The 10595-nt window shown below is 62.6% G+C and overlaps 1 protein-coding gene across 5 annotated transcripts in view; it reads left to right on the top strand.

Annotated features, from left to right (window-relative positions):
- The window catches only part of LOC115275723 (inositol-pentakisphosphate 2-kinase), a 115551-nt gene that overhangs the window by 30591 nt on the left and 74365 nt on the right, over nucleotides 1–10595 (top strand). For 4 of the 5 annotated variants that reach the window (XM_029919436.1, XM_029919437.1, XM_029919438.1 and 1 more), the window contains exons 3-7: nucleotides 978–1130; nucleotides 1679–2113; nucleotides 2613–3596; nucleotides 3731–3882; nucleotides 4929–5139. In XM_029919436.1, the coding sequence (XP_029775296.1) occupies nucleotides 978–1130; nucleotides 1679–2113; nucleotides 2613–3596; nucleotides 3731–3882; nucleotides 4929–5139 (1935 nt within the window). Of the gene's footprint in view, nucleotides 1–977; nucleotides 1131–1678; nucleotides 2114–2612; nucleotides 3597–3730; nucleotides 3883–4928; nucleotides 5140–6709; nucleotides 8738–10595 lie in introns of those variants that run through there. The other variant, XM_029919440.1, reaches the window with a different exon arrangement.

The following is a 10595-nucleotide window of genomic DNA, read 5'->3' on the forward strand; positions in this document are numbered from 1 at the left end:
GAGTCGTGTCTGAGAAGCGCGGATGTGGTCATGAGAGGGGCCAGCACCCGCAGAGAGGCCAGTGCGTCGGGAGAGGGCAGAGGAGCGGGGTGGGGGGCGACGGAGTTTCCAACTGAGGACCCCAGTGGGCTGGCCCAGCCTGGCCCGTGGCCACCAGATGCCACCCGGGGCACAGAAACAGGGCGGGTGGGAGATGGTTTGTGGAGGCTCAGGCCTGCTGGCTGTGTCCACCACAGTGTCGGTGGCCACAGGGTGAGAGGAGCCGCCTCTCGAGGGCAGGTGGCTGTTGACCGTCCTGTAACACCCAGGATGGCTGGAATGTCAAAAGGACTGAAGTCGAGGGGCCCAGCCCCTGGTGGTGGCAGGTTGGGAAATCCCGAGTTCGGTTGCGCAGCACACACTGGTGATGCCCGCATCTGCAAGGCCGTGTGACCGACTCCACGTCCTGGACAGCTCACCCACTCGGCGTGGGCACGGGTTCATGCTCCGTCCCAGATCCATCGCAGGATTCCCCAGGGGAGATGGATTCCCCAGGGGGAGGCCCTTGGGCCTTCTCCCGCCCCGCTGCCCACCTTCTCTCTCCCTGTGAATCGGCCCGCTCTGACCATTTCCCGTGTGTGGAGTCACACAGTGCGTGAGCCATGTGTCTGGTTCGGGGCTCACCCAGGCCGTGTTGTGGTTGAAGGACAGCCCCTAGCGTGGAAGTACCACATGTTGTTTATTTGCTCATCCTCTGGTGGGCTTTTGGGTGGTTTCCATCTTCGGTTGCTGCGAATAATGCCGCCTGAGCACGAGGGCGCACGGTTTGTGTGGCCCTGTTTCGTTTCTCTGGCATGGGCGCCGGGGGCGCGGGTCAGGTGCACTGAGCTGTTCCGGCCGCTGCGGCCACCAGGGTCAGATCAGGCCGAGGCCCTTTACTATTGACCACAGAGCACACTGCCCGTGGCCGGCTGCCCACACCCCCTTCGTCTCCGCAGATCAACCAGAACGTGGAGACGCAGCGCGGCCGCCTGCGGGATGACATCAAGGAGTACAAGTTCCGAGAGGCGCGCCTGCTGCAGGACTACTCGGAGCTGGAGGAGGAGAACATCAGCCTGCAGAAGCAGGTGTCTGTGCTCAGGCAGAACCAGGCAAGTGTCCGCGCTCCCAGGGGCCGCCAGCCTCCTCCCTCGCGGCCGGGCCCTGCCTGTGGATGGCCGGAGGGCACGGGCGCTGCCCCCGAGCTGCAGGGCGCCTGCACCTGTGACCGGAGGGACGCTTGGAGGCGATGGTCTGGGAGACACGTGTGTTATGTTTCTTAAAATATTCAGTGTTAATTAAGTAGCTTTGTAGAATTTATTTTTGATTTTTTGAGAGAGAGAAAGAGAGAATCTTATGCAGGCTCCATGCTTGGCGTGGAGCCCAACATGGGGCTCGATCCTAGTGAGCTGCCCAGGCGCCCCCAGTTTTGTAGGCTTTAAAGCGAGTGCGCACTTGGTAGCATCGTAAGTAACTGGGCGCACGTGCGGCAGGGAGGTGTGTTCTTATCTCCGGGCATCTCCGTGGCGTGAGCTGCGTGCTTTGCACGTGCACACATGTCTGGGTGTGGGCTAATGTGCGTGTGCTCCTCACGCCCGGCGCCCCGTCCCCCGCCCGGCGCCCCCTCGCTCGGGCACAGGAGAGTGCTGCTCTTTTGCAGGTGGAGTTCGAGGGCCTCAAGCACGAGATCAGGCGCCTGGAGGAGGAGGCCGAGGACCTCAACAGCCAGCTGCAGGACGCCATCCGGCTCAAGGAGATCTCAGAGCGGCAGCTGGAGGAGGCGCTGGAGACGCTGAAGACAGAGCGCGAGCAGAAGCTCAGTCTGCGCAAGGAGCTGTCCCACTACATGAGCATCAACGACTCCCTGTACACCAGCCACCTGCACGTCTCCCTGGACGGCCTCAAGCTGGGCGACGACGCCGAGGCCCTGGCCAACGGCTTCGAGCACGGCGGCCTGGCCAAGCTGCCCCTGGACAACAGGACCTCCACGCCCTCCAAGGACGGCCCCGCCCCGCCCTCCCCCAGCCTGGTGTCCGACCTCCTCAGTGAGCTCAACATCTCCGAGATCCAGAAGCTGAAGCAGCAGCTGGTGCAGGTGTGGGTGCGGCGGTCAGGGTCACCCCGCCCCGGGCCCTGGGGCCCCGCGCACCGTCCCCGTCCCCTCACTTGTGTTTCCTGTAGCGTCTGCTTTGTTGCCGCAAGTGGGGCTGCGGTGCTGCAGGGGAGGTGCTGGAGCAGTAGGCTCCTGGTCACCAGATGGAAGGTCGGGCCACCCCAGGTTTCCTCATGCCCCTCACGGTGCCCCGTGTGGGCTTTGGCTCTGTGTCCCGTGGAGGGTCACATCAGGGTTTCCTGCCTGCACAGAACCCGAGGGTCGGCTCCATGGCCCGCCTACCCCCACCTGTCCCCTTCTCCTCGCATCTCCACGGAGGGGCGCCCCAGCCCCTGGGCAGGGGAGGGCCCGTCGTGGCCCACACGTGACATGCCCGCGGCACGTGTTACAGAGATCTGCAGGGTGACCGCGGGGGCACGGGCGGGGTCCTGGGAGTGCGTGGCCCCCAGGGGCTAGTGACGGGCCTCCTGTGCTTTTGCAGCTGGAGCGGGAGAAGGTGGGCCTGCTGGCGACGCTGCAGGACACACAGAAGCAGCTGGAGCAGGCGCGGGGTGCCCTGTCGGAGCAGCGCGAGGAGGTGGGCCGCCTCACGGAGAGCCTCGGCGCTCTGCGGCGCCTGCAGGCCGGCAAGGAGCGGCGGGCGGCCCTGGACAGCGAGAAGGAGCGGGACAGCCACGAAGACGGCGACTACTATGAGGTGGACATCAACGGGCCCGAGGTCCTGGCCTGCAGGTACCGCGTGGCCCTGGCCGAGGCCAGCGAGCTCCGCGAGCAGCTGAATGCCCTGCGCAGCGCACACGAGGCCGGCGAGGCCCGACACGCGGAAGAGAAGGGCCGGCACGAGGCCGAGAGCCAGGCACTCACCGAGAAGGTCTCCCTGCTGGAGAAGGCCGGCCGCCAGGACCGCGAGCTGCTGGCCCGGCTGCAGGCGGAGCTGAAGAAGGTGAGCGACGTCGCGGGCGAGACGCAGGGCAGCCTGAGCGTGGCCCAGGACGAGCTGGTGACCTTCAGCGAGGAGCTGGCCAGCCTCTACCACCACGTGTGCATGTGCAACAACGAGACGCCCGCCCGCGTCGTGCTGGACTACTACCGGGAGGGCCCCGCAGCCCGCGGGCGTCGCTCTCCCGTCCTGCCCAAAGGGCCGCCGGCCGCGGAGGCTGGAGCGGGGGACAGCAGCCCCTCGCCCAGCCCTTCCCTGCCCTCGCCCCTGAGTGACCCGCGCCGAGAGCCCATGAACATCTACAACCTGATCGCCATCATCCGAGACCAGATCAGGCACCTGCAGGCGGCCGTGGACCGCACCACGGAGCTGTCGCGGCAGCGCCTGGCCTCCCAGGAACTGGGCCCCGCCGCCGATAAGGACCGGGAGGCGCTCATGGAGGAGATCCTCAAGTTAAAGTCTCTGCTGAGCACCAAGCGGGAGCAGATCACCACGCTGCGCACAGTGCTCAAGGCCAACAAGCAGGTGCGGGGCGGGTGGGCGGGGCGGTGGGGCTTCTCCCTCCTGGAACCCCCGACCCCTGCCCCGTGACTCCCTGACGCGGACGGACTGCTTCTCGAGTTTCTCACCTGCGTGCCCTTTGTGTGTCTGACCCCCAGACGGCTGAGGTGGCCCTGGCCAACCTGAAGAGCAAGTACGAGAACGAGAAGGCCATGGTGACCGAGACCATGATGAAGCTGCGCAACGAGCTGAAGGCCCTCAAGGAGGACGCGGCCACCTTCTCCTCGCTGCGAGCCATGTTTGCCACCAGGTAATGCCCGCTGGTCCGGGTGCTGCAGGGCCCAGTGTCATGCTTGCTTAACGTGCAAGACGAGGAGGCTGAGTCCGTGTCCCAGTGGGCGGAGTGGAAGCATGAGGTTTGCTGGGGGCACGGGCTCACAGACAAGGGGTTAGCCGCCCCCCCCGAACTCCCCAAGTGGGTAGATTCACAGGGACGGTTCCCTACTGGGCAGGGGTGCTGGCCTGGGATTCCCCATCTGACCTGCTGGTCGGGGATTGGGCAGGGCAGCCCGCTGTAGACGAAGGTGCCAAGACCCCTCCGCCTGGAAGTCGTTTCTGGGGGCTTCTTGGGGGCCCAGGGCCTGGGCTCAGGCATTTCCACCACCCAGGGGGCACAGTGCCATCTGCTGGCTGGTGTTGGGCAGACACCCGGGGTGGGTCCTTGAGGCTGAGGCCGTGGGTTAGATGGGGTTAGAAATCGGACCTGGGCCACTGCTGCTCCGTGTAGGAGGAGAGGGGCAAAGACCAGGAGAGAGAGCTCCAGGCCTCCCTGGGGACTCTCCTGGGCAGAGCTTGGGAAAGACCTCACCGCCAGGCTGCACGTGGGTGCCTGGACACCCCACTTGTGCAGCCTCCTCCTTTGAAGAACTTGGCTTCTCCAGTGCAGCCGATGGCACAGACTCACTGTTGGCCCTTGGCCCCTGAAGAGGGAGGACCCTGGCGGGTGGATGTGAGGCACAGGTGTGCCCTGCACCGCCTCCCTCAGGGACAGACCTGGAGTGGCGGTTTCTCTCTCCCGGCTCGGTGGGGAGAAGGGATATGTCCCAGGGAAGCAGAGGACAAGTGGGGAGCGCGTCCAGCGAGTGTCTCTCGCTGACTCTGGTTGCCATCAGGGGACTTAGTGAGCACCTACTGTGCGCATGCACTGATCAGGAACGTGCCCCTGCTGCCCTTGGGTTTGGCTGTGAGGGCCCGGCGCCCCGGCCCCCTCCCGTAGAGACCAGTCACAGAGTGCGCAGCCCCCGCCTCCAGCTCTCGGCTGCCCCCGCCACACACTCGCCTCTGGCACCCCCACAGGTGTGACGAGTACATCACGCAGCTGGACGAGATGCAGCGGCAGCTGGCAGCCGCCGAGGACGAGAAGAAGACGCTCAACTCCCTGCTGCGCATGGCCATCCAGCAGAAGCTGGCACTGACCCAGCGGCTCGAGCTGCTCGAGCTGGACCACGAGCAGACCCGGCGGGGCCGCGCCAAGGCCGCCTCCAAGGCCAAGCCGGGCACCCCGAGCGTAAGTCACACCTGCGCCTGCGCCAGCGACAGGGCTGAGGGCGCCGGGCTCACCACCCAGGTGCTCTGTGGCGAGAAGTATAATATTTACTGCGATTAGGGCCACAGGGCCGCAGCTGCCGCTACCCTGCCGCCTGCCGCCGTCGCTTCACCTCCACTAACCCAGCAGCAGCGGGACCGCGGTGCTAGGCTGGTCTTACCCGTGACTAACGCACAGAGGGAAGCCTTTGGCCGAGGCGGCGTGCTCCTCCACCTGGACCCTGGGCGCCTGGTGTCTGTTCCACCCTCGGGATCGCCCTTCCTAGCGGCCACCCTCTCGGTGGGGGGCGGGGGCTCTTCACAAGATCGTGGCTTCCCAGGGCCTGTGCGCTGTTGGCTCCTGCAGGAGGAGAGGGACAGAGCCGGAGTTGGACTTGCATGTTCCCTGCACGTGTCTGGTGTGCAGCAGCGCCGGCACCAGCAGCAGTGTTGGAGGCTCTGGCCCCGTTTACAGAGACCACCCCTTCGTAGTTTGTGCGGCCTCTCACTGCACGCGGCGTTGGGACACAAGCACGGAGTTCCCTCCCCCAGCCCCGTGTGCTCCGGCCCAGGCGCCTGTGTGCAGGGCCCCTGCTGGCGCCCACGTGGCTCAGACACGCCCGCCACACCCAAGACCAGGGCTCCGCAGGCTCAGCCTCGGTCAGATCTGCATGCCTGTATGGTGGCCTGTGAGGTGACCCATCGGAGGGTCCCAGGCCTGCAGTTTGGTTTTTTTTCCATGAGAAAAACCTCGTAAGTGCCTGGCCAGACTCCGTCCTCACAGGGAGCCCATCCTTTCGTGCTTCGGGCGTCCCCAGCCTCCAGGGTGGGTTTTCCACCCTCTGCTCGTGATCAGATCCCAACCACAGGGCTCTGAAGGGGGAACTCCACGTCTGTAGCCAGAGCCCAGGCCCAGGCCTGCTCGGGTCCCCACAGCAGGTGCGCGGCTCGCCTCCGCCGTGTGGCTGCAGAGGTGGTGCCTGGCGGGCAGCTTCAGGGCTCTCGCCCCGGGTCTGGCGTCAGGCCCTGCGCGCTCCCACATTGGGGAGCAGGACTGCTCAGTATTTTCCTCTCGCCCCTCGGGGGCTGCGCGAGACGAGGGTGCAGTGTTCTCCCTGACGGGCTTCTCACCTCATCTCTCCGTGGCCCTGGGGGGCACTGGCGCTGCCCTCACGCTGCGCCCGAACCCCCCACCCATCCCAGCAGACTCCGGGCACCGTGTGGACCTCCCTGGGTTTGGCCGACCGCCGGAGCGGGAAGACGAGGGCCAGGCCGCTCTGCGGGCGAGATGTCGGGTCTCGCGGCCCCTCCCACTCGAGGATGGGTCTTCGGGGGCCCGGCTGCCCGCTGGCTCCGCACATCGCTTCTGCCCTCCGCCGAGCCTGGCATGCAGCTTCTGTCCATACTTGCGGGGGTCTTCCCAAGGCACGGCCCCCCTAACCCACGCAGGTCTTCTCTGCTGCCGACTAACGCACCGCACCCTCGCCGGGCCAGACCTGCGGCGGTCGGGCCACTGCCGGTTCTAACGCTGTCTTGTTTTCTCCCGTTTTCAGCTGTAGAGTAGCTGCCGGGAGGACTCGGCCGCGGCCCTGTCACTGCGGCCCCTCCCCTTCCGCGGGCCCTCGCAGAGGAAGGAAGGGCCGCCTAAAAGTCCACTTAGAAACCTGGTTGGACATGCCACTGCAGCTCTTCCCGAGTTAGTGCTCCCCGAGTGGTTAATGCAGAGGACACAGAGCCCTGCTGCCTGCAGGGCCGAGGGACTGGCTGGGACGGCGCCGTCAGGCTCACGTAGAACCTGCTAGAAACGCTCCACACCGGGGTCTCCCTGTTCCAGACGCCCTTTTCTATCCGATCAACCTGTGCACTTTTGATATTTTGGTATTATTATATTTGCTTCCTTAACCCTTCCCGTAGAGACGGTCTCAGATGCCGTGGTCTGCCTCGCGGCTCGGTAGCACTCCGTCGTAGCTCCCGCCGTGCGGTCTGGCGTCGGCACGTGGCCCGGACGTGCTTTCCCAGCGTGTAGCTCTCGACCTTCAGTGACGGCCTCGACCCGGCAAGGGGCCTGGCCAGTCGTAGCCGCGCTGCGCGCCGGCGGCTTTACAGTTCACGTGCGAGGTTACAGATTTTAAACGCCATGTTCATTAAGAAATCCAGGGTATTCCAATTCTGGGGTTTTTCATATTGTATTATTATTATTCTTAGGAATAGTTCAATGTAACAAGAAGAAAACTTGACCTTTGCTCGGGTTAAACAGTAATAGGCACTTGAAAACAAAAAGATAAATAAATTATTGAATGAGTAGTATTACCTACAAATTCCAGAATCTTCTGGGTTTTAGGACATTGTGAAGCATGATTGATTAACAGAATTTTATACAACTGTACCAGTGAAATTCCAAATTGGAATTGTTTTGTTACTCTGGTTGTTGTGCCGGATTGTGGCGCACTTAGAAAATCCTACAGCCGTCGGTTTCTAGGTGTTGGGTCTCAACGCCTTTTTGTTAGTAATCCTTGCCAGTAGTGCCTTCATCAGTTACGGGAGGTGGCCCAGCGCAGTTCGGGCTCTGAAATGGACAGTGAAGAGCTAGTTGGGAATGTTGAAGGCCAGTGTGGGCGGCGGGTGTGAACGGGCGCACCTTCATACCTGAACTGGGCATCTTCACTGAGGGAAAGAAAACAGCAATTGTGCAAAATTCTGTTAGTCAGTGATTCTTTACTGTGCAGATCCTTGCAAATTCAGGGGCTGAGGAAAGGAAAGTGAACACACACCTTGAGTGTGCTTTGGGAACCAAATGGACCCGAGGGCCAAGCTAAGCCAGCGGTGTGAACGCCACGCCATGTCTGTGAAGGCCGGGCGGCGGTCATGCAGGGTGAGGGCTAGCCGTAGTATTCTTTGCAAATGTGAGGAGGAGATGTTCTGTATTATCTCGCTTGGTGTAACTAATCACTGTTCATTTCAGGAAACAGAACTCGGTGGAGCCCCTCAGCAGGTCAGGGCGCGTCCCGTCTGGGTTTGCTGAGGGAGGCGGTGCTGACAGTAGAATTGGTACTCACAGAGGAAGAAAGTGTCCTCTCTCCTCCAAAGTAAAAGACAAATTATAATAATATATAAGTAGCAAGAGTCGAAGAATTCTGTTTCCTGGAATAAGCATTTCTTATTCCTAGTTGTAGGGACCCCTATTTTTACCTTCTATTACAGTGTTGGTCCATGAGAAATAATGTTACATTTACAATAACTTTACCTGTATGGGTATTTATTTGCAATGATGTCTGAGTACTGTATTTTTTTCTGTGCATTACCTTAGTGTCAGAATGTTGTCTTTATTTTAAGATCATATGCATGTTCTCCTGCCAAGGAACCTTTACACAGACCCAAACAAGCAAACAAACAAACAAACATGCCTTCTAACTCTGGGAAAGTGAGGCAGAGCCTGCAGAAGGAGTAGGAGGGAGCGGTCAGTCTCGACCTGGGACACGGGCGTCTGGCGCGAGTGTCTGCAGAGCCAGTGCACATAGGAACGTGGGCCTCGTAAGGGTTACGTGGTGGGACCAATAAATAAAGAATAATAAAAAGCACAAGACTTGTTCTGTGTGGCTGCTCTGCCCCCTCCTCCAGATGAATGCGGGTCCAGCAAGGCATCGTAATCCCAGGGCCTGAACCAACGAGACCCGCCGTCAGGAGCCAGGCGGTAAGCTCTGGAAGCAGCCGGGGACCCGTCACGGGAGGCGTGGGGCGAAGGGAGGCGCGGCGTGCCTCTGCCGTGAGCAGCGAGACCCGTGCCGTCCTCCCCGGGAGGCCGACGTTTGAATGCCGTGGGGGCCTCTGCCGCCCAGACTTCTGCTCTGAACGTAGGGATGAGTGGGTGCAACGAGAGCCACCTGTCTGTGAGCGCCAGGCTGCGCGCTCCTGCAGGACCGGCGGAGCCCGTGGCTGTGAGCGCGGGGGCGGGCCCTGCCCGGGGACCCGAAGTCCTGGCCCGCTCCGGCACCGCCTTCCGATGGCCTCGGTCAGGCCCGACGGGCTGCCTGGCGCTCAGCGCAGCTGGCTGAGGCCAGGGTCTCCCAGGCCCCGCCCCCAGGGCCTCCCTGGCCCTGTGGCTGCTGCAGGGCCCCTTCCTCTCATGACCCATGACTGGCCTGAGTAGTGGCTGCCTGAGGCCATGTCCAATTGGAAACCTCTTTCAAGAGGCCTGTTGTTCTTACTCGGCAGCCAGAAGGACTCCTCCGCTGCTGGCTCCTGCCGCCCCGCCAGGCTCCGGGAGCAGGTGGGGAGGACAGCCCCAGCAGCCCTGGAGGAGGGGCGGAGCGGCGGTTGGCTGGGCAGGGCAGGCCCCACCGGCCCTTGGCTGCCACTGAGTGCGTGGTGTGCTGTGGCCTTGGCCGCCGGAGTCTGACGCAGGCACAGATGCTGAGGCTTTCTCCCACATCCCCTTCTGCCACGTGCTCTGATTCTTGCCACCTGGTTTCTCATTTCAGGGCTGGAGTGGCAGCCTCCTGAGTGAGGGGAGGCCAGTTGGCGCTGAAAGGCCCCCCTCCCCCCTCCCCCCGCGCGCAGCCTTCCCTTCCAAGGGGGAATGTCCCCATTCCCACCACCTCCATTTCCCTGCCAGAGCTGTGAACAGCAGTGCTGGCTTGAGGACAAACCTTGGGTTGAATTGCCCCCCCTTCATTGGCTCACTTAGCTCACTTCTCTCTGAGCCTCAGTTTCCCCACTGTAGGATAGGGATGATAGTTCTTGGCACGGCGGTTGTTATGAAATTTCGTCAAGCCCAGGGTGACTGGATGCAGAAGGTGCCCATCGGGTGATGTGGGCAGTTCTTGCCGCTGTTATCACCAGGGTCTGCGATGCCGGGCCGTGGGGCTGGCGCTTTGTCCGGTAGGAGTCTGTGAAGTCAGCTTCTAACTGACTGTAACTCCCGTTAGGAGAGCGTGGTCGTGCTGGAGTGCACGCCCGATCTGCACAGAGCAGTGGTGTCCCCGGCAGCTGCAGGGCCCTGGCCGCTGTCCCCCAGGGCCGCTTTCTGAGGCAGCTAGTGATGGGTGCTGCTCTCTGCTGGCAGGGCTCTCGGCTGTCTCCTGCCCTCAAGGGCCTGCTGCATTCTCAGGTCACCTGCCCTGGCACCTCGGCAGGGACCGGCTGCCGTCAGATTTTCCTGAGCGCATGCTCACCTTTCATCTGGGTCCGAACAGTAGGGCCGGAGGGGCTGTGTGTTCCCATTTCGTCAGACTTCTGGTGGCCAAGCACCCTGGCTCTTGTGAGTTCACCTCGTTCATCCCTGAACCTGCTTTTGTAAACCCAGGTCCCTGCCGTGGGGGCTTCTCCGCAGCAGGACGAGGCAGTGCCACAGTACCTCACCCACAGAAGAGGCCTGCGTAGACACTGTGAGCACACCCTGTCCCAGGCCTCCTGGGAGGAGAGAGCAGTAGAGTCTGACCC

The sequence above is a fragment of the Suricata suricatta genome, chromosome 13 (assembly GCF_006229205.1).
Source record: "Suricata suricatta isolate VVHF042 chromosome 13, meerkat_22Aug2017_6uvM2_HiC, whole genome shotgun sequence".
NCBI classification, from domain to species: domain Eukaryota; kingdom Metazoa; phylum Chordata; class Mammalia; order Carnivora; family Herpestidae; genus Suricata; species Suricata suricatta.